The sequence below is a fragment of the Ovis canadensis genome, chromosome X (genome assembly GCF_042477335.2).
Source record: "Ovis canadensis isolate MfBH-ARS-UI-01 breed Bighorn chromosome X, ARS-UI_OviCan_v2, whole genome shotgun sequence".
Taxonomy (NCBI): Eukaryota; Metazoa; Chordata; class Mammalia; order Artiodactyla; family Bovidae; genus Ovis; species Ovis canadensis.
In genome coordinates this window covers 109350745-109372690 of record NC_091727.1, presented here as the reverse complement: position 1 = coordinate 109372690, position 21946 = coordinate 109350745, and the positions used below count along the sequence as shown (strand labels likewise).

Genomic DNA, 21946 nt, shown 5'->3' with positions numbered 1-21946 from the left:
TTTGGTCTTTGTCAGCAATGTTAGTAATATTTTTGGGCTTATTTCTTGGTGAGGGATTACATAGTGGTGAATTAAAATGTAGCTTTACATTTTCTTTGAGTTTAGTTTTTGTTGTTATTGCTTTGCGTTAGATTTTACCAATTCTGAGGGAGAAAACTAGAATGTCTAGAAGGAGAATTGTAAATGCATTATAACCAAATTGAGCTTGCTACAATTTTATAATAAATACAGATCAGTTTTAGGATGTGGTAGGTTTGTAATAATGAGGTTGAGGAAAGAATTGGCTTATAAATCTGGCCTTTAAAATTCATGAATGTTACAAATTATTTGAAGGTTAGAAATATAGATAAGAATTTAAAATGTTAATTTGTAATAATGGCTATATGTAAATCTACATGTGTGTAACAAGTTAGGAAAGAATTCAAAACCACATGCAAGTTGATTGTTTTTTGAATTAGAAATGAAGTTGTGACAGCATAATCTTAATCTTTTTGCATTTTATTTATAGTTTTTTTTTAATTTTAGTTTCAGTCTGATGGAAGCAAACAAGAAGATAAAGAGAAAACGGTAAGAGACTAGAAAAGTCCAATGTGTCTAATGTTTGTCTAGGTATAGCATACTGTGAATTTTACTGTGAACAAGCTTTAATCACCTATGTGAATAACTATTTTATACTTGTACATGTTGAATATAGCTTTTGGCTTATCATACAAAGTATCTTTTAAGATTGACAGCCTCCTGTTTTTGAGGATTACCTTGTTCAAAAAAGGAAAAGGGATAAAAATTCCCTCATTCTTGCTACACCTTTCCTTCCCTCACCTCATTTGCTTTCTTAGATAGAGAAACACAAATACATTGTGAAAAGTACAGTGATAATGTAGGGAATTAGATATGGTGTGTTATGAAATCAAAGAATGGCAATTTTTCCAAGGCTCACATAAATTTGTTTTGGGGGGAGGGATTAATATGCAGCTCTTACTGAAATAATTTTTCTTCCCTTCTTCTTAGGAAGTTATCCTTAGCTGTTTGCTTAGCATTACTGACCAGGTATTACTTCCATCTCTTTCTTTGATGGACTGCAATGCTTGTATGTCTGAGGAACTATGGGGAATGTTTAAAACATTTCCATATCAGCATAGGTAAATATATAATATTTTGTATTTTTAGTTAAACAGTTCTAGTGCACTAATCGTGAAATGTTTAACTTTTCATAATTCTTCATCTCATCATTTTTAAAGATATCGTCTGTATGGCCAGTGGAAGAATGAAACTTACAACAGTCATCCACTTTTAGTAAAAGTTAAAGCTCAAACAATAGACAGAGCCAAATATATCATGAAGTAAGTTTTAATTTATTTTTCTTCTTAATATCTGGATATGATTTACTTTCTTTCAGCCAGCTTGTCTGAATTTCAGTTTTGAGGATGCCCAGGAGTATTTACTAATGGTATAGCTGATTATATACTTCCCATAGAGTGACTACCGGTTTTTGTGGTTTTTAGCTTGTTTTGACTATAATGTTAGCTTTGTAGTTGTCATTTTGCATAGCTATAAACTCGATAAAAATCCTTTATAGGATGCATTATATTATAGGATTTTTTTTTTAAAGGAGAGCATACTGTGGCCTTTGCTCAATTTGGGTACTACATCCAACGGCTTACACAAGATAGTCAAACTTCTAGGAATTTCTACTGAAAGTTATAGCAGTTTTTTTCCCCCTTTTTGGAAGATCTAGTAGAATCATGCAGAACTATCTCCTTAGGGACTCAGCTTTTGAAAAATTTCCATTTTTTAAGTTTGTGTGCTTTATTTTGTCACTAAAAACATAAGAGTGATGTTATTCCTAATTCCTAGTAAACTGTTTGAAGTTTAATTATGAAAATTGTATACTTCAAATCAGTACTGGTTTAGATACTAATTACACTGCTGTATTGCAAGGACTTTCAGTAAGGCTGTTTTTTGTCATTTCTTTTACATTCAAGCAGTGGTATGGTTATTCTAATTAGAAGTAGTGCATTCTCTAGTTTAACTAGATTGAACAGTATGCAGTGAGACTCTCTTTGCCTAGTGATACTATCCTAGGTTGCAGTCTGCTAGGGAAACAAGTGTGTGCACGACCACAGTCTGGTTTAATAGATGGCTGTTACACAGCATGTATAAAGTTCTCTGGGACAATTGAGAAGAGAATGAATTATTCCACCTCATGGAAGTTAGGAAAGGAAGGCATGTTAAGAGGTGATATAAGAACTGGTCCTTCCGAAAGAGTTCCAGTTTTTAAAATTTCCCAAGTAGGGTTTCTAGCTTTAATAATAGCTAACATTTATGAAGCCATTACTATATGTGATGGACACTGAACTAAGTGCTTTATATGGATTATTTAATGATGTATTAAATATTGAATCTGTCTCTTCCACTCTCTACCCCTGCTTACTTAGTTCTTTCAGCTGGAGTATTATAGTGCCTTGTATTATGCTCTTTCTTCAAAATCCTTTGGTGACTAACCATTGCCTGCAGGTTATATGTCAAACTTCATGGCATGGTGATATAAGAGCACCTCCATGATCTGTCTCTCACTATTTCCATCTTCACTTCCTGTCAGTTTTACCTCTAGCTGTACTGAGCCCCACGTATGTTTCCCTGAATGTGCTATGGTCTCCTTTTTCTTTGCATATATTTTTTCTTTTGTTCATACAGATTTTCCCTTGCCTCTTTTCTTCTCTCCACCTGGTGACCTCACCCTTGGATGGTGGGCTCCAGCGTCACCTCTGTGAAGCCTTCCATTGCATATACCACCAAGCAAAATTGATTTTTAAAAAATTTAATTAATTAATTTTTGGGTCGCTGGGTCTTTATTGCTGCGTGTGGGCTCTCTAGTTGCGGTGCGCGGGCTTCTCATTGCAGTGGCTTCTCTTGTTGCAGAGCACGGGCTCTAGGGTGTGCAGGCTCAGTAGTTGTGGTGCATGGGCTTAGTTGCCCCTCGGCATGTGGAATCTTCCCGGAGCAGGGATCGAACCGTGTCCCCTGCATTGGCAGGCGGATTCTTAACAACTGGACCACCAGGGAAGTCCAACGATTGTTCTTTATTTGTGCCGCCACTATTAAATATGCATATAAATACTATCATACTGCTTATGTATATTGCTATGATTATTTTTCTTTTTAAAATTATCTAATTTTTTTACTAGTTTATACATTCACATGTTTTAGATTTTAGTAAATATAAAAAAGTAGACAGTAAAAAGTCTCTCACCCTGTCCACTCAGTTCTCCCAAGGGAAAAAATGTGGCCACTGTTTAGTTTCTTATTTGTCATTTGATATTTTTATGTATATGCAAATAGATACAATATATTATTCCCTCTCTTTTTATACTACTGATAATATATAATAAGTAATGTTCTATAAGTTGCTCTAATTGTTTATGAATAAAAATTTTTTTAAAATGGTTTTAAATCTACCTCCCCAGCTGAACTGAGCTTGAGAGCAGGAACTGTTACTCATCCTTGTATTTCTAGTGATTAGCACTCTGCCCATCATAGAAGACATTAATATGGATTAATGAATAAGTAAATTAATACAAATGTTTATCACAGAACAATCTATGCAGAATTTTTCATGTATTTGGATTTTTTTGTTAGCTGTAACTCTTACACTAGCCTTGAACAATATGATTTTAGTATTCATTGAATTTTTTAAGTTAAGAATGAAATTATTAATTTATTACTTGAGAATTTCACCAGTTTTGATTACTGTTTAAAACATGAATTTTCTATAGGGCATCCAGTAATTCATTCCACAGATGCTCATTGATTGTGTTCCATATGCCAAGCACCATAGTTGCTTGAGGGGAAGACATAATCAAGAGAATATTCCTTTTATTATAATTTTTTTTTGGTGGAGGGAGGAAGCAGAAAGGAATGAAATAAAAAAATGGGAAAGAAGGGCTGTTTTTGTCAAGTAGGAGGGCTACCTGAAATAGTAGGGTTAGAAGTAAGGGCAGGTGGTGGTAAGCTTGAAAGTAGAACAGAGTATAACCAAAGTTTAAAACTGATGAGTCATTCTTTTCTATGGGAAAAAAAGAAACTGGGCATAGAGAATGGGAAAGGGAAGCAGTTGTTGATAATAATTTTGATTAATGGATCAGTTTTGTCTTAAGATTTTTAAGATAATTATAGTTTGTCACTTCCAGAATGATCACATTCCTTGAACTGTCAACTAAATTCATTATTTGCTTCATTATATTTTCATTCTAGAAAGCTGTCACTTGTTATTTTTTCAAGTTTCTAGATTTATTATGTAATAATCTCATCAGAAGAGTTTAAGATCCTGTGTAATAATTGTTTTGAATTTGTAAGCATTTCATAGATATAAATTTCCAAAATGTTAGTAAAAGAATACTTAGTAGAGGGTGAATTAAAGAGAAAGGAAAGAGTAGAATAAATTTTTCAGGACTTGATTACTTTGAATATGAAAATCAGAGAACTTCCTGTATCAAGTGCAGACTCTTCTAGGGTCACTAAGACAGATGACATGAGGTATTTCAATGTATTACACCAAATTTGTTATCTTAATCCCTAAACTGATAGTGAGCCCTTCTAAATCTGAAATAATTATTCTCTGTAAGAAGAGTTTTATGTACTTGTAGAGTACGGAGAAGGCAATGGCACCTCACTCCAGTACTCTTGCCTGGAAAATCCCATGGGCAGAGGAGCCTGGTAGGCTGCAGTCCATGGGGTCGCTAAGAGTCGGACACGACTGAGTGACTTCGCTTTCACTTTTCACTTTCATGCATTGGAGAAGGAAATGGCAACCCACTCCAGTGTTCTTGCCTGGAGAATCCCAGGGACGGGGGAGCCTGGTGGGCTGCCGTCTATGGGGTTGCACAGAGTCGGACACGACTGAAGCGACTTAGCAGCAGCAGCAGCAGCAGCAGCAGAGTACGTTAAGAGTTTTAATGCTTATTAGACTATTACTATAAAATGAAAATGTGTATATTATAAATGTTAAGCATTAATACAAAAGTTTAATACCCTCTTGGAGAATGCATAATCAAAATAGCTCAAGTCCTGCAGTAAAGCATATGATGAGGGTGGTTGTTTACATGGATCCATTTTGGATATATGGGAAATAAATTTTTTTTTTCATGATGTAACAAAGCTACCAACATTATAAGGGAAATTACTTAAGATGATCCCTGCCACCTTTTTCTCCTCTTGTAGGCGTCTAACCAAGGAAAATGTGAAGCCTTCTGGAAGACAAATTGGGAAGTTGAGCCACAGCAATCCAACCATTTTGTTTGATTATGTATGTTTTGAGGTTAATATTATTTTCAGGGATTTTTCTTTTTGTTGTCTTTAAATCAGCACAAGTGGAAATAGAATGATGTAGCTTAAAAAATGATAGTTTTAGGGGAAAACTCTTTAGCAAATGAACCATTGTATGGTAAAAATAAAATTTAGTATGCTATATACTTAACACATTGATCTACTTTTCTAGTAATATGTGACAATGCTGCTGCTATAAACAGATTTTCTGATATTGTCTCATGTATCACATTTCGAGTTACAAAAACATTAATAAAGAGATACATTATTTGTTGATTTAGTTTTTAGAAACACTTGAACAGCATTTCATTGCAATTCACATGTAACACTTTCATATTTAGAATGTGATTTCTAAAACACATTTGATGTCAGTCTAGCCTCTATAATTCCAAAATTCAAGTTTGGATGTCCTGGAAGTATTTCCTAATTGGAAAATGTAGCCTAAGAAAATATTTTCTTAGGAAATGATAGACTAGTAGGTTTTATATAAATAAACAATGGAAGGAAACTAATTTTAAGTATTCTTTCTTTTGAAAAATAAAAAAGACTAGCCATTATTAGCACAGTAAAAGTTCTCTTTTGATTAGTTAATGCCTTTTATTCTTTGTTGCCATCTTCCAGATCTTGTCACAAATACAGAAGTATGATAACTTGATAACACCTGTAGTAGATTCATTGAAATACCTCACTTCGTTGAATTATGACGTCTTGGCCTGTATCCTTTTAAATGAAGTAATTCATAGGTTTTACATTTCATAGGTTGTAGTGGTGAATGGTTTTTTTTTTTTTTCATTCTAAGTTCCTTTCTTAACCATCTGAGGTTGATTCCGATGGCTGATTGGAAGGTTGGCCAGTCAGGAGTTTGTGTCTGGTTTGTATATTGGGAAAGATAATGTTAAGATTACCAAAAATCTTTGATATAGTTAGATTCTATCTTGCATGCTAAAAGATGGAAAAGAGGCTGCTAAAAAGAAAAGTTTGTACTACAGTGAGTGTATTTTTCAATAATTTGTAATAAATTAAAGCTAACAATTAACTTTTTTCCAAAGGGTGGCATTTTATTGTTCTCTTAGCTAAAAGTCATTGTTAGGGATGTAATGACTTAAAATTTTTCTTAATATATGAAAGATTGTATCATTGAAGCTTTAGCTAATCCAGAAAAGGAGAAGATGAAACATGATGACACAACTATCTCAAGTTGGCTTCAGAGTAAGTATTTTTATTTTTCCAAGGATGAAATTTCCATCTGTTGTTAACTGCCATGCTATGTATTCTGTTACCTATGCTAAGAATCTATTTGTCAAGAGCTTTTGAGACTACCTAACCACTCAGCTTGTTCTACAGAGGGTTCAAATCCTTGGTTGTGTAAGGAGGTTCATATGGTATTTATTCCTTTTCTAACTCAAGAGATCAGTATTGGCTGTGATAGAATTTGGAGAAACATTACGAGGGAGATGAAAGTTCCCAACCATTTTATTATTTTAGAAGAATTAATATTAAGGGAACTATTCTTCTGTCTCTCCGTTCCATCCTGAGGTTCCAGTTACCTTAAAAGAACAAAAACTTGGTTGTTTCATAAAAAGCCCTAGCATTGTTTTTTTTTTTCCCTTGTACCTTTGATTTCTAGCAGCCATTTTCATTTTCTTTCAACCAGTTGTGTCTCTAATAGCTGAATCTTCAGTAACTCTCCATTGCCCTTTGAAGTCTGCAATCTGTAATATATCATACAAGAAAGCTCTTTTGGAATCAGGTCCTCTTTCTATACTAGCCTCATCTTTTGCCCCTCCCTAATATTCTAGTTCACATGGAAAGTGAACTTCTTGTACTTTCCATGGCACATATTATTCCCTCTTCTTGGGGGTACACATCCATACCCACTCATCTCTTCCAGCACACTTCTACTTATTCATTAGATTTCAGGTCACTTTCTTTGGGAAGCTTTCCCTGTTAACACCTCCCAACCAAAAAGTCAGAATAAAGTGTCCCTCTTCAGTACTGTTGTGTAGCTTTTTATTCATCATAGTTATTTTAGTTTACTTTTCTGTATCTCTCTGTAATGTAAGCTCCTTGAGACCAGGACCTGTGTTTTGTGCATTATCCTTTAGGTTCTCAGCAAATAATTGTTGAAAAGGATGCAGATCACTTGACTTCACTAGGGTCTCCTCTTTTCTTGACTGGGATTTTCTCCCTACTAATGTGATAAAGACTATTGGCTAAAATTGGTCTTTTGTTTGCTTCTTGGTCTGATGATGTTTCCTTGCACCTCCACAACTGGTGGCACATTCCTAGATAAAGTGAGATTTTTTTTTTGTGACTCAAACATTTGAGGGGCAAGTGTTTTGTTGATCATTCAAGTTTGAGTTATATGAAAGATTCTGTTGTGGCCTAATTCATGTCACAGGTTGTGGAATCAGGCCTAAATATTTGAATCACTGTTCTACCTCATACCCAACTCTGTGACCCTTAGCTAGTTTCATGACATAACTGTTCCAGAATTCTGAGCTACCAACTGTAACTCCTTATTGATAGGTTTATACTAACTTGAGATGATTATTGCAAAGATTAAATGAGATAATAACATAAAGAGCTTAGTAGACTACTTGGCATATGTATGATCAATGAATATTAGCTATTAGGTTGGTGCAAAAGTAATTGCAGTTGTGCATTGTTGAACTTTGCCATTTGATATTGAAATACATTCTTAAATAAATGTGGTTATACACTTTTGTATAAAATGATGTTATATAACATTTTAATGTGCATTTCTCACTTTATTTTTTATCTTTTTTGCTTATGACTTAACTACTTGCTGTTTATTTTATATTTATTTTAGACTAGGGAAATGATGTTAGACAAAAAACAAATTCGAGTGATTTTATTTGGGTTCAAAATGGATTGGAAAGCAGCAGAGACGACTTGCAACATCAACAATGCATTTGGCCCAGGAACTGCTAATGAATGTACAGTGCAGTGGTAGTTCAGGAAGTTTTGAAAGGAGACAAGAGCCTTGAAGATAAGGAGCACACTGCCTGGAGTTGACAGTGATTAACTGAGAGGATTATCAAAGTTGGTCCTCTTACAGCTACACAAGAAGTTTCCCAAGAACTCTGTCAACCATTCTATGGTTGGTTGGCATTTGAAGCAAATTGGAAAGATGAAAAAGCTTGATAAGTAGGTGCCTCATGAGCTCACCGCAAATCAAAAAAATCATCATTTTAAATTGTCGTGTTTTCTCTACATAACAACAAAAAACCATTTCTTGATTGGATTGTGACATGTGACAAAAAGTAGATTGTGTAAGACAACTGGGGATGACCAGCTCAGTGGATGAACCGAGAAGCTCCAAAGCACTTCCCAAAGCCAAACTTGCACCAAAAAGGGTCATGGTCACTGGTGGTCTGCTGTTGGTCTGATCCACGACAGCTTTCTGAATCCTGGTGAACCCATTGCATCTGAGAATTATGCTCAGCAAATTGATGATGTGCACCAGAAACTGCAGTGCTTTCATCTGGCATTGATCAACAGAAAGGGCCCAGTTTTTCTCCATGACAATGCCTGACCACATGGCACACAACCAACACTTCAAAAGTTGAATGAATTGGGTTACAAAGTTTCACCTCATCTGCTATGTTCACCTGACCTGTCGCCAGCTGACTACCACTTCTTCAAGCATCTTGACAACTTTTTGCAGGGTAAATGCTCCCATAATCAGCAGGATGCAGAAAATGGTTTCCAGGAGTTCGCCAAATCCTGAAGCATGGGTATTTTATGCTTCAGGAATAAACAAACTTATTTCTCATTGGCAAAAATGTGTTGATTGTAGTAGTTCCTATTTTGATTAATAAAGATGTGTTTAAGCCTAGTTATAATGATTTAAAATTTCACTGTCTGAAACCGCAGTTGCTTTTGTACCAACCTTAATATTATTAATTATAAAATTCTATTCAGTGGCATCAGCAACAGTTTTTCCCAGCTCATTTTGTTTTGGAAATTGAGTTAGTTGAAATGACACTTAATATTGTGCTTTTTGTTTTATGAACTGTTTTTTTTAAGCCCTGTTTTTTGTTTTTTTTGTTTTTATTTCATATAGGTCTGGCTAGTTTCTGTGGTGCAGTTTTTCGTAAATATCCAATTGATCTTGCTGGTCTTCTTCAGTATGTGGCTAATCAGCTAAAGGCAGGCAAAAGGTATTCATAGCAAATTATATGTAAATAAAATTCAATAATTAGAGTGCTTCTGCTGGTATTGGGATACTGAGGTTGCTAGTATCTTGAAAAACTATTTGTTGGTTGTAGACTTAAGAATAATAGTTGTTCACTTATTTACATGGAATTCTTTAAAAGAAATTCAAGAAATTATAACTTACATATATAAATAGAATTTTATAATTTTATAATATTTGGCTATATATGTAACTCATTAAAAAATCATTGACTATGCATTAGACTTTTGAATAAATAATTGATATGGTATATTTTAAGTCCTCTTAAGGCAAAACATATTGCACTATTGATTATGCTACTGGGCAAGAATTGGCCTTTACATTGAGCATTTGGTAGGAATGTGTTTATTTTGAAGGTGTATGTACTATCTTTAAAACAACTATTTTCTGAATTTAAACTTTAGAGATAGGTAACATTAATGTATCTTTGGACACTGTCCTCTTTTCTGTATAAATAGTTTTATTATTTTATTCTGAACTAATATCAGTGCTTAGAGTTTGAATTAGAATGTAGGTTAAACCCCATCAGCAGTAGACTGACTAGACTAAGAACTGAAAATTGTTTTCAAAAGCTTTCTGGTAGAAAGCAAACAGGAATCTGTAAAGCTCTCTGGTGCTTCAAACAATTATTATCTAAGTAATTCTTGACAGATTGTTTTGGTTTAGGGAAAATTTTAAAAAAGAATTAACAAAACTATGTTAAGGATCTATTGGCCAGCCCCATACATTTTACTCTTCTGTGACTATTTAGGCCAGGAAAATAATCATGTTACTTTAAAATCTCTAGTTCAGTTTTCTGTACTGTGATATAGTTTTTGTGACCATATAATGAAAAGATTTTATTGGTACTTGTTGCATACTAATTTGCATGAAGGCCCTCTTGTTTTCCAAAACTATGTTTAGAGAAGCAAGGCAAGTTGAGAGAGTAAGCACTTACTCTATTAGAAAAACCACCGTTCTTTTTTCTAAGAAAAAAGAGTCTTAGAAAAATCACTGTTCCTTTATTAACTGGTATCTTGGGTATGCTTAGCTTTACCTTTCTTTGGAAACACATCTGCATCCATTTTGTAGAAAAGTATGTTTTTACTTCATTACTTAACAAATTAAGGAAGATCTTAGAAGTCATAAGATGTAAGGAAGATCTTAGAAGTCATAAGGTGTTATTTTCATCAGTAGTCATAAACTTAGAGAATTCAAATGAATAACTGTTGGCACAGTAATAAATATGCTTAAGGCAGACTTCCAAACTGTCATATTGCAACTTTGAACTTGCATTTCCTTCCTTTTTTTCCTTTCTGCTCTCCCTGTCTCCATTCCTCTTTCTTAGTGTATTAATTGCAACTCATTTACATTTGAAGTTTCAACTGTAGACTGTTTCTTATTTTTCCTAGTTTTGACCTGCTTATACTGAAAGAAGTGGTACAAAAAATGGCAGGAATAGAAATTACAGAAGAAATGACAATGGAGCAACTAGAAGCCATGACTGGTGGAGAGCAACTAAAAGCTGAGGTGAGAGTTGCTCTTTTTGTTTAGTGACTTAAAATTCAAACTGGGTGCATGTTACCTTTTAAAATCACATTAAAAAAAGTACTTGGAAATATACTTCACCAAGGGAATGAAAGACTTATTATGCTGAGAAGTATAAAACATTGATAAAGGAAGTTGAAGATGATTCAAAGAAATGGAGGAGAAGGCAATGGCCCCCCACTCCAGTACTCTTGCCTGGAAAATCCCATGGGCGGAGGAGCCTGGTAGGCTGTAGTCCATGGGGCTGCGAAGAGTCGGACATGGCTGAGCGACTTCACTTTCACGCATTGGAGAAGGAAATGGCAACCCACTCCAGTGTTCTTGCCTGGAGAATCCCAGGGACGGGGGAGCCTGGTGGGCTGCCGTCTATGGGGTCGCACAGAGTTGGACATGACTGAAGTGACTTAGCAGCAGCAGCAAAGAAATGGAAAGATATTCCATCCTTTTGGATTAGAAGAATTAACATTGTTAAAATAGCCATACTACCCAAAGCAATCTACAGTTAATGTCATCCCTGTCAAAATATCTAGGACTTTTTTTTTTTTTTTTTTTACAGAACTAGAACAGATAATCCTAGAATTTATATGGAACCATAAAAGACCCAGAATTTGGGGGAGGGAGGTGGGAGGGGGCTTCAGGATGGGGAACACGTGTATACCTGTGGCAGATTCATGTTGATGTATGGCAAAACCAATACAATATTGTAAAGTAATTAACCTCCAATTAAAATTTGAAAAAAAAAAAAAAGACCCAGAATTGCCAAAGCAATTTTGAGGGGAAAAATCAAAACTGGAGGCATAACCCTCCCAGACTTCAGACAGTACTACAAAGCTATAGTAATAAAAATGTATGCTTGTTCATAATAAAGAATTTAAACATCAAATAAGTACATAAAACTAAATGTCAAAGCCATACCCTTCTCTTATAATCATCCCCACCTCCTTTTTAAAAATGGCAATGTTCTAGTTATTTAAACCTTTTTAAAAAGCTGAAACAAAGTATAAAAGATAGTAATACCTCTAAAAGGAAATAAATATCAAATCTTCTGTGGTCCTTGATACCCCAGCTGGCATAAATCTGAGCATAGTTACTCTGTTGTTGAATCTGCTCCAAACTGACTAAAGAATAGCCCTTTATAAGGAACCACATGGTAGAAAGTGGAAAATATGTAGAAGTTTAAAGACAATTGGCAGTTATCTTTAAGCCAGTGACAGTAATAGTGTCAGTAAAATGAATTTGTCAGGAGAGGGAAGGAATGTAAGGTGTGTGAGAGTTTTTATCTTCAGGATTGTAACCAAACCTTTCCTGTTTTCTTTTTTCAAATCAGATGGCGTGTGTTATGTACTGGTACACTAGTAAAATGTATGTCTTTTCTTTTGCAGGGTGGTTATTTTGGTCAGATAAGAAACACGAAAAAATCCTCCCAGAGATTAAAGGATGCACTATTAGACCACGATCTTGCTCTTCCTCTCTGCTTGCTTATGGCTCAGCAGAGGAATGGGGTAATCTTTCAGGAAGGTGGAGAGAAACATTTGAAACTTGTGGGAAAACTCTATGATCAGGCAAGTTAAAGTGGCCTTTGTGTTTCTGTGGGTTTTTAAATCTTGATAATGGAAAATATAAAATGTTATGTAATTTGAAAAATGTCATTTTGCTCATCATATATGTTATATATACCATGGTATATATATTATATATATATTATGGTATATATTATATATGGTATATATATTATGGTATATGATGTATATATAAAATAGACATTCTGGAAATAGGGACAATTTCTGTGCAAATTATGATATTTAAGAGATGGCTCTAGGGGATATAATAGTATAAGGTTTTCAGTCATTTTTGAAAATTTTATGGTAATAAACTTGCATTTATAATATACACAAGTTTAGAACAAAAACCTAACAAAATGTGAATAACAATAATCATAGATTGTATAATGAACCCTTGATCAGTTTTAAGGTCTAACAACTTTACATGGTGATGTTAATTGTATCACTCTCTAAAAATGTATTATGTGTTCTTGGGCAATAACATTCAGGTGACAAAAGACGTAGTAATACGTCTCTAGTCAATAATGCATTAAGCACTGAAACCTATGGCTAACCTAAAAAATGTGTTTAACTATCACCATATTACAAGGTAATTAAAAAATCACACGTGTTTTATAAAATTTTCTACTTTTAAGGGCCAAGAGAATTGACTTGTATATACATAATATTGTTCTATAAAATTTAGGTAAATATATTTTACCACTAAAAGTGGTGAACTTGAGACCCTGGTCGACTATCAAAACACCCGTGGCGGATTCATGTCGATGTATGGCAAAACCAATACAATATTGTAAAGTAATTAGCCTCCAATTTAAATAAATTTATATTAAAAAATTCTCAAATTAGTTAACTTTTCAGGACTTGAGTGTATTTTTTGTAATATGATTAAGTTTGTGGATTGTCTCCAAAGTTCTTTCAAGTAGTAATATTTGAATTCTTAATTGTTAATCAAAATATTGTTAAAAAGAACATCTTAGTCATTTTGGAAAACATTACGTTGGTTTAATAAAATGTTAGCACATTTGTGTTTTTTGTCTTATTTTTTAAATTTAGTGTCATGATACCCTGGTACAGTTTGGTGGGTTTTTAGCATCTAATCTAAGCACAGAAGATTATATAAAGCGAGTGCCTTCAATTGATGTGCTCTGTAATGAATTTCACACACCTCATGATGCAGCATTTTTCCTGTCTAGGCCAATGTATGCACACCATATTTCGGTAAGTATAAGTATTTTTGCTGCCATTCCAAGAATGATTCCACATTACTTCTTAACTGTTTTATTTGTAAGTGCATTGTTTGACATAGGTTATTAGAGAGTTGCTCTTTTGTTAGTACTCAGCTCTGAGCAGTGGTCAATGAACATAACCCTTTTAAAAAGGAAAGTCTTTCTAGTTCTATAATTTTACTGTTGCTACACTACCAGTTGTCCAAGTTGATATCTTGTAGGTCCTCTAGAACTATAGTTTTTAAACATTAGTGCAGATCATCAGGAAATTATTAGAGAACCACCAGGGAAGCATCTTAAAAACTTAACCCCATGTCCATAAATTCTGATTTAGAAACTTGAATGCTACCAGAGAATTTTTGCTTTGCTTTTTCTTCTTTTAAATAAGACTAGATGATTCTGATGCAGATGAATGTGGCATATCATTCTGAGAAACACCCCTAGAGAGTTTCCTTAGTGACAGTTATCCTTGTCAGATAGTTGACTTGCTATTACACATACTGCCTTGAAAGAAAAGGCTGAAAGACTTAACCACCTCCAAACATTGTAAATACTTCCGCACTCTCTGTTGTGTAACTTCTAGGAAAGGTATATTCATGGTTTCTGTTTTATTTCTCTCCACCTAAATAAAAAACAAATGAAAACAACAACAAAAAGCAAATCCCCAAGTAGGTTATCTCTTTAGTGACTGTACTGAAAATCAAGTAAGGATGTGGGGTAAGAGGAGAAAGCCCTTCCTCTTCTTGTTTATCTGCCATCTGGACTCTTCCCTTCAAAGCCATTACCTCTAATAGGAATCAACTTTTCCTTTTTCCTCAGGGCCATGGTCAGTCCTCTGTTTGGAAACTGTGGTCTTCTCCACTCTGACTGGAGTCTAAGCATATTCTTCATTTTTGTGTAGGCTTGGATTCTAGCCCTTCTGTTTATCTGTTGTTTTTAAGTCTGTACTATGCAAGGCTTTCATTACATATTTGAGGAAAGATCTTGGTTCCCCTATCTTTAACTAGGATCCCTTCTTTTTTCCAGTAGGGATACAGGGCTGTGTATTAGAGTTTGGCAAAAGATGCTGAGAAATTTGGGATCTAATTGATCATTTGATCAACTTATTAGTCATAAACCTAGCTGTTAGTGTTTACATATCAACCCGCTACAGTCTCACACTTAACTTCTAACAACTAACTAAATGTTAATTGATTCAACTATTGCTTGCAATACTGTGCTTTACTCTCTAGAGGGAAAAAGACAATAAGGGAGTAAGATTGGGCTGTTGCTTCTCCTTCAGACTCTTCTCAATCCAGAAAATTTATATTCTCTTTCTGTAGTTATATTTTGTGTTGTTGCTCCATCCCCAGTATATCAGTCTCAGCTATACAACAGGGGACCTGATTTCTTGAGGGACTGAGGTGGGAGAATTGCTTCATCTCAGAAGTTCTGACCTACCGTGTACTATACTGAGAAATGAACACACTAATCAGTGATATTGAACCCTAGCAAAGAGAAAAACTTGGTTGCTTGACGTTGGCTGAGTGTTTCCAGGTCAGAATATGGAGGAGATCATTCATACCAACAGCTACTTTTTCCATAGCCTGTAGAAAATATTGCTTAAGAGATAAAAATATCTAAACGAAGAAATGTCATTCCCCTCTCAGGGTTGAGAGGAAAACAGAGAACTACAGAGGTGGCTGTACAACCAAGTCAGGGGTAGGCCACATACTACCCCCTGGAAAGGGAGTTCCCCAGCAACCTTGGTTGCACTGGATTGGGCATCCAAGCTTCCCTTGGGATCCTTACTTTGCCTCTTGCAAAAGCCCCTCTTGAAGAACCCCCCCCGCCCCCGGCTCTTAAAAATACCTATTTTGTTTCTTGGCCATGCTGTGCAGCATGTGGAATCTTTGTTCCCAGACCAGGGACCATACCTGCATGCTCTGCATTGGAAACGTGAAGTCCCAACCACTGGACTGCCAGATAAGTCCCTTGAAGAACCTTTGATGAGAGAGTATGAGTATTAGAGGGCATCTAGGTCCCTTCCATAAAGTGATTACTGGCAGACTCCTGGGAATAATTAAGCCAACCAAATACTGCTCAGGTTGTTAGACTGAGAGTGTTTTGAACAGTAATTAGAAGTACAGCAGAGACTTCCTGGCAGTCCAGTGATTAGGACTCTGCTTGCACTGTAAGGGTCATGGATTCAGTTGCTGGTTGGGGAACTAAGATCCCATATGCCATGAGGCACAGCCAGAAAAAATAGCAATAACAGTGAGTATCAGTTCTATTCCGTAGGTCCGGTTCCCCAGGTGACTTTGTAGAACTGTTAAACTTATCAATTTGACAAGGAAGTATTTGTCCTCGAAGTATAGCCATCTTTTCTGATTGAGCCTGTTTTATTTTCAGCTAGATAGGAACCAGGAGGGTGCCTGGCAATAGAAGTCACAGATTCAGAATGAAAGGATTAGGGAGACTAGGGCTATCATATAACACTCTCATGTTGTTGTTTATTCACTAAGTCTTGTTTGACTCTTTGCCACCCCTTGGACTGCAGCACGCCAGGCTCCTCTGTCCATGGGATTTCCCAGGCAAGAATACTGGTTTTAATTGTTGAGACCCACCTTGCAACACTGGTCTCAAAGAAAGGCTTTTCCTCTAGTCCATATTCTATATATGACCAAATCAGGTAGATAAGCTATCTTATGCAGGTAATTTCAGCACTGTTTTATTCTATGTTTTGTTAGAACCTCAGCAAATATCATTCTGCACACATAGGTTCATATTAGTTGACTTCAGTTGGAGAAGGCAATGGCACCCCACTCCAGTACTCCTGCCTGGAAAATCCCACGGACAGAGAAGCCTGGAAGGCTGCAGTCCATGGGGTCGCTGAGGGTCGGACACGACTGAGCGACTTCACTTTCACTTTTCACTCTCACGCATTGGAGAAGGAAATGGCAACCCACTCCAGCGTTCTTGCCTGGAGAATCTCCCAGGGACGGGGGAGCCTGGTGGGCTGCCGTCTATGGGGTCACACAGAGTCAGACATGACTGAAGTGACTTAGCAGCAGCAGCAGCAGTTAACTTCAATAGGACTTCAGTAGGATCAGAAATTTTAAAGTCTTTCTTATCGCAGCTGCTATTCTCTCAGGTTTCTGGTGTAATTGGGGCTTCTCTCCTAAGTAATGTTCTTTTTATTTATAGCTTTGTCATCTGTAGCCTTAGTAGTTATCAGCATGCTTTCTAAAATGGAGATAACAGGAGATAATTTTTCCCACTTCTAAAATAATTGTATGATTCTCTATTCTGCTTGAGATATCCTGTGAAACAAAGAGCACTTGGTGTGCCTTCAAGCCAATGAGCCTAGAGTATGGCAGCACTCAGTGAGAACGGCAGCCGGATTGTAAGGAGCCAAGACTCTGCTTGTCATGATGCAGAACTGGAAGTAGGACCTTTGACTTCTGACCTTCTAGTTCTGGGTTCCATGTTTAGCAAAAACTGTGAATGATTTAAGTGCTTTTCTAGCATAAAGAAGCAGCTAGTTTTAGATGTCCTCTTAGGTTCATCTTCAGGGATGATGCCAAACCCAGACAGTTTTCTGGATGAGAGCTCTTTCATCTTAAAGAAACTGAAGGACATGAGACAGTAGCAACAACTCTATTGTTTTCTTTTTTATGTTTGGCATATATTTTATGAACTATTGATAATATGTGGTCCCTTCCATTATACTAACAGATTCTTTTTTTCATACAATTAATCCCAACTCTCTCCCAAACCAATCAAGCCAAAAAATAAGCTATAGGAAGTCAGTTCCCATATGATTTAAACTTCAGTATACCATAGTCATTCAGAGAAAATCTTATTTGGCTTAGCAATAGGATTATCGGTAGGTCCTTGTTTGCCCAAGACTTTCCCAGTTTCAGCACTACAGTCTCGCATCCTTGGAAACCTCTCAATCACGGGGAGATCTGGACAGTTGGTTCTTCTACTTAGCAGTCTTATGGTAATGTTCTCATAACCTTTCTTTGTGTTGATCCAGCTTCTTAATTGACAGATCATAACAGATGACAGGGCCTACATGTAGTGATAAAACATTCTGTCTTGGTTTGCTGTCCTGCTTCTTTCCTAGTGTTTAGACCATCTACTTGGTTCCCTTGAATATTTCAAAAGCAGGAGTGGAAACCCCACCTGTTCAGTCCTTGATGCAGCAGCAAGAGAGTATAGTGGGGGAAATGGACAAGGGGCTCACATACCCTATTCACTTACTCAGCAGAAACTTGTGCAATAGGAATCTCTGGAAAGCTCCTAGTAAGCACACAGGACTAAATATTGAAACAGCTTCTAGGGATGATTTATCTTTAATGTTGTTGGTAAGAAATTAGATTTCCTGCAACATTTTTGATTGGTCATTTTCTGATTCTTAAAAAGGGGACCTAGGTTTTTTTTGGTAACTTTTTATTTTTTACTAGAGTATGGCCAATTAACAATGTTGTGATAGTTTCAGGTGGACAGCAAAGGGACTCAGCCATAGATATATATATGTATCCATTCAAGGGAACCTAGGTTTTTATACTATGAAAATCATTGCTATAAATATTGTATGTGTGTGTTTTTACTTTTTTATCTCCAGTCAAAGTATGACGAACTTAAAAAATCAGAGAAGGGAAGTAAACAGCAGCATAAAGTTCATAAGTACATCACATCATGTGAAATGGTGATGGCTCCTGTTCATGAAGCAGTGGTTTCCTTACATGTTTCCAAAGTCTGGGATGACATCAGTCCTCAATTCTATGCCACGTTCTGGTCATTGACAATGTATGACCTTGCAGTTCCACATACCAGCTATGAACGGGAAGTCAATAAACTTAAAATCCAGATGAAAGCAATTGATGACAATCAGGAAATGGTAGGTTTTTGTTCTAATAGTTCAAGAAAAATAACTTCATGGTATTAATTCAACATTTTCCTTACCTTGGAATTATATTAGCTCAAGTTTCTATCTTGTTGTTTTATAATGTTTTCCTAAGTGGGTTTAGAAATGATCTCTCCATGAGTGGGGGCAGGGGCTTGGTGAGTGCATGGAGGTTATGATCAATCAGAAGGTATTCAAGTTTGCTTTTCTACTGAATGCTGTGCTAGTAACTTAAAATAGTCTGTGTTACTAATTGCATGAAGAATAGGAATTCCCCAGAGGAGAATTCTTTAGGAGAAAACTTTATTGAAGAGTTGAGTCTTAAACTGGATAGGCCTTGAAGATAGGTTAGGTTTAGAAATATGGAGGCAAATTGGCGACTCTGGAGCTTCAGCAAAGGTATGAAGTAATCTAAAGTTTAAAGAGGCCGTTTGTACTATAGTGAATGGGCTTAGTGATAAATTTGAATGGTTAGGATGGTGCCCAATGCTGTAGAGCAATGGAAGTTAGAAAGGAAGGCTTGATAAAATTCAGAGCTATTTTAGATTCCTGAGCAGGGAAGCAATAATGGTAAAAATGGCACTTTAGAAAGCTTGCTCATAACAGTGGTATGAAGGATTCGTTTGGTAGGCCAAGGGACTGGCATGAGGCAGGAGACCACCTAGGTGGCTTTTGGGTAATTCATTATGAGGTACTGAGAGCATAGACTATGGTGGAGGCAGTGAGAACGCAAGGGACTTGTAAGCAGTTAGAATGTTGAAACAGAGAAGGAGGGATCCAAGGTGACTCTATGCCTCAGACTAAAAGTACCACTGTTGAGAAGGTAGCCTATTTTGGTAGGGTACAAAGACTGACTTTATTGATTGGAGGTGAAAGCACATCCAAGTGGACTCCTGAACATCCCTGTTGAAGTAATTAGTATAAAATACTGGCATTTATCTCCTTACATTTTTTAATTAAAAGAAGGAGAAGTAATGTGCCTATAGTTAGAAAAGTATCTAACTTATACTTTGTAGCCTCCAAATAAAAAGAAAAAAGAGAAGGAGCGATGTACTGCCCTTCAAGACAAGCTTCTCGAAGAAGAAAAGAAACAGATGGAACATGTACAGCGAGTTCTGCAGAGACTGAAACTGGAAAAGGACAACTGGCTTTTAGCAAGTAAGTTGTTGGAATTGTTACATTTCTGCCACTTTACATGAAAAAAAGCAGACGTTTATAACTTTGGAGGTACTAAAGTGTATTATGTTTGCATTTCAACTCAGTGTTCACTATCCCATTCTTTGGTTTAGTTGCTAAGTCGTGTCCGACTCTGCGAGCCCATGGACTGTAGCCCACCAGGCTCTTCTGTCCATGGGAATCTCCAGGCAAGAACACTGAGTGGGTTGCCATTTTCTTCTCCAGGGGATCTTCCTGACCCAGGGATCAAATCCGAGTCTCCTGCATTGCAGGCAGATTCCTTACCAACTGAGCTATAAGGGAAGCCCATCCCATTCTTTGGTTATTCATTAATGTAGAGTTGACTTCACATGTTCACTGAAAGAACAGATTTAGTTTGTGATGAAATTAATTGACCATATTGGCAGCTTATCATTCAGCTCTTACGTATGAAATCTTATTTCTGGAGAAATTATAGGTAGAAAAATGTCCACAGAGTGAAAATGAAAGTCTTATCCCAGGCATGACCTTTTGGTTACAAACTATAAATAGTTTGTGGTTTTATAGCATTCTCTACACTAAAGTTAATGTTGTCATGTTTAGTGACCTTGAGGCACTTGAGGAAGAAGTTTACCACTTAATATATTCTTCCCTTATTTTTAGAATCTACCAAAAATGAGACCATCACAAAATTTCTACAGCTGTGTATATTTCCTCGATGTATTTTTTCAGCAATTGATGCTGTTTACTGTGCTCGTTTTGTTGAATTGGTACATCAACAGAAAACTCCAAATTTTTCCACACTTCTTTGCTATGATCGAGTAAGTTCTTTTTATTGCAACCTTTAAAAAATAGTCTCACACAAAGATAGCTAAACATTATAATCTGTGGAGGTATTATTTGTGTGTGGTTAAAAGTATGAGCTCAAGAGCCAAGTGCCTGAACTTGAATGCTAGCTCTGCTACTTTCTAGCTATATGATCTTTGGCAAGTTTTTTTAATCTCTCTGTGCCTCAGTTTTCTATCTGTAAAACGGGATAATAGTACCTGATTCATAAGATTGTTGTGAGGATTAAATGAGTCATTACACACAAAAGCACTTTGATTAGTGCCTGGTATATATAATAAGCACCCCCTTGTTAATCCATTAACTCTACATTTGAGTTTATGCATTCTTAACCTTCACCCCCTCAAAAAACAACAAAAAAGCTTACACTTTTGCACATATATAAAAGCCGGGACACTTTTTAGTATGGTCACATTCACAGATTTTTGCATCTGGCTTTTTTCTTAATAATAAATTACTGCATTTTATAGTTTAAAAATCTGATTTATGTTACCGCCTCTTAGCTGCCTATTTCTAGTTTCTGTCAGCCTTGCTTCTGCTTAACCCTGCTTAACTGCTCCCTGTAACCCCATTAATATCTATGGCTAAGTCTGTTAAAAAGTTATGATGTAGTAATAATGATATTTTTTTCTTCTGTCATTGTGAATCAGCTTGCTTTATAAAAGTGGGTTTTTGTTGTTGTTATTGTTGCTTTATAAATGTACTATTTTCTCACAAAAGCCAAAATCTTTAAAGGTCTTGGAATTGTGAATATAAGAGGGGATGATGCACTTTGACTAAAGCTACCTGTTTAGTTTATTATGATTGGTATTACATGGTCTTTTAATATTTTGAACTTGATCTGTCTTCATATTTCACACATTGTTTTCTGTAGGTTTTCTCTGATATAATTTACACAGTTGCAAGCTGTACTGAAAATGAAGCTAGTCGATATGGGAGATTCCTTTGCTGCATGTTAGAGACTGTGACCAGGTGGCACAGTGATAGAGCCACATATGAAAAGGTATGAGAAACAAATACTATTAGACATTACCCATTTACCATGTATATAATGACCACTTCCAGTAAGCTCTGGGTTGTTTGGTTTGAAAAGGGAAGCTGAGTTCAAGATTGAGTTGTAAAACAATGTTTAAAATTTAAGCACAGTTCATTCATTATTAAAAAGTGCTATATTTTTATCTTATCTCAAACT

At 35.9% G+C, this 21946-nt stretch overlaps 1 protein-coding gene across 22 annotated transcripts in view; it reads left to right on the top strand.

Annotated features, from left to right (window-relative positions):
- The window catches only part of THOC2 (THO complex subunit 2), a 118638-nt gene that overhangs the window by 74846 nt on the left and 21846 nt on the right, over positions 1-21946 (top strand). For 16 of the 22 annotated variants that reach the window (XR_011446435.1, XR_011446438.1, XR_011446436.1 and 13 more), the window contains exons 13-26: positions 526-567; positions 1009-1139; positions 1239-1340; positions 5218-5314; positions 5944-6037; positions 6451-6531; positions 9413-9509; positions 10936-11053; positions 12454-12633; positions 13687-13851; positions 18472-18747; positions 19770-19911; positions 20572-20729; positions 21629-21757. Coding sequence is in view for 17 of the 22 variants with exons in the window: in XM_070292079.1 (XP_070148180.1) it covers positions 526-567; positions 1009-1139; positions 1239-1340; positions 5218-5314; positions 5944-6037; positions 6451-6531; positions 9413-9509; positions 10936-11053; positions 12454-12633; positions 13687-13851; positions 18472-18747; positions 19770-19911; positions 20572-20729; positions 21629-21757 (1812 nt within the window). In the remaining 5 variants the exon portion in view is untranslated. The remainder of the gene's footprint in view (positions 1-525; positions 568-1008; positions 1140-1238; positions 1341-5217; positions 5315-5943; positions 6038-6450; positions 6532-9412; positions 9510-10935; positions 11054-12453; positions 12634-13686; positions 13852-18471; positions 18748-19769; positions 19912-20571; positions 20730-21628; positions 21758-21946) is intronic. The other 6 variants (XM_070292081.1, XM_070292074.1, XM_070292080.1 and 3 more) reach the window with 1 other exon arrangement.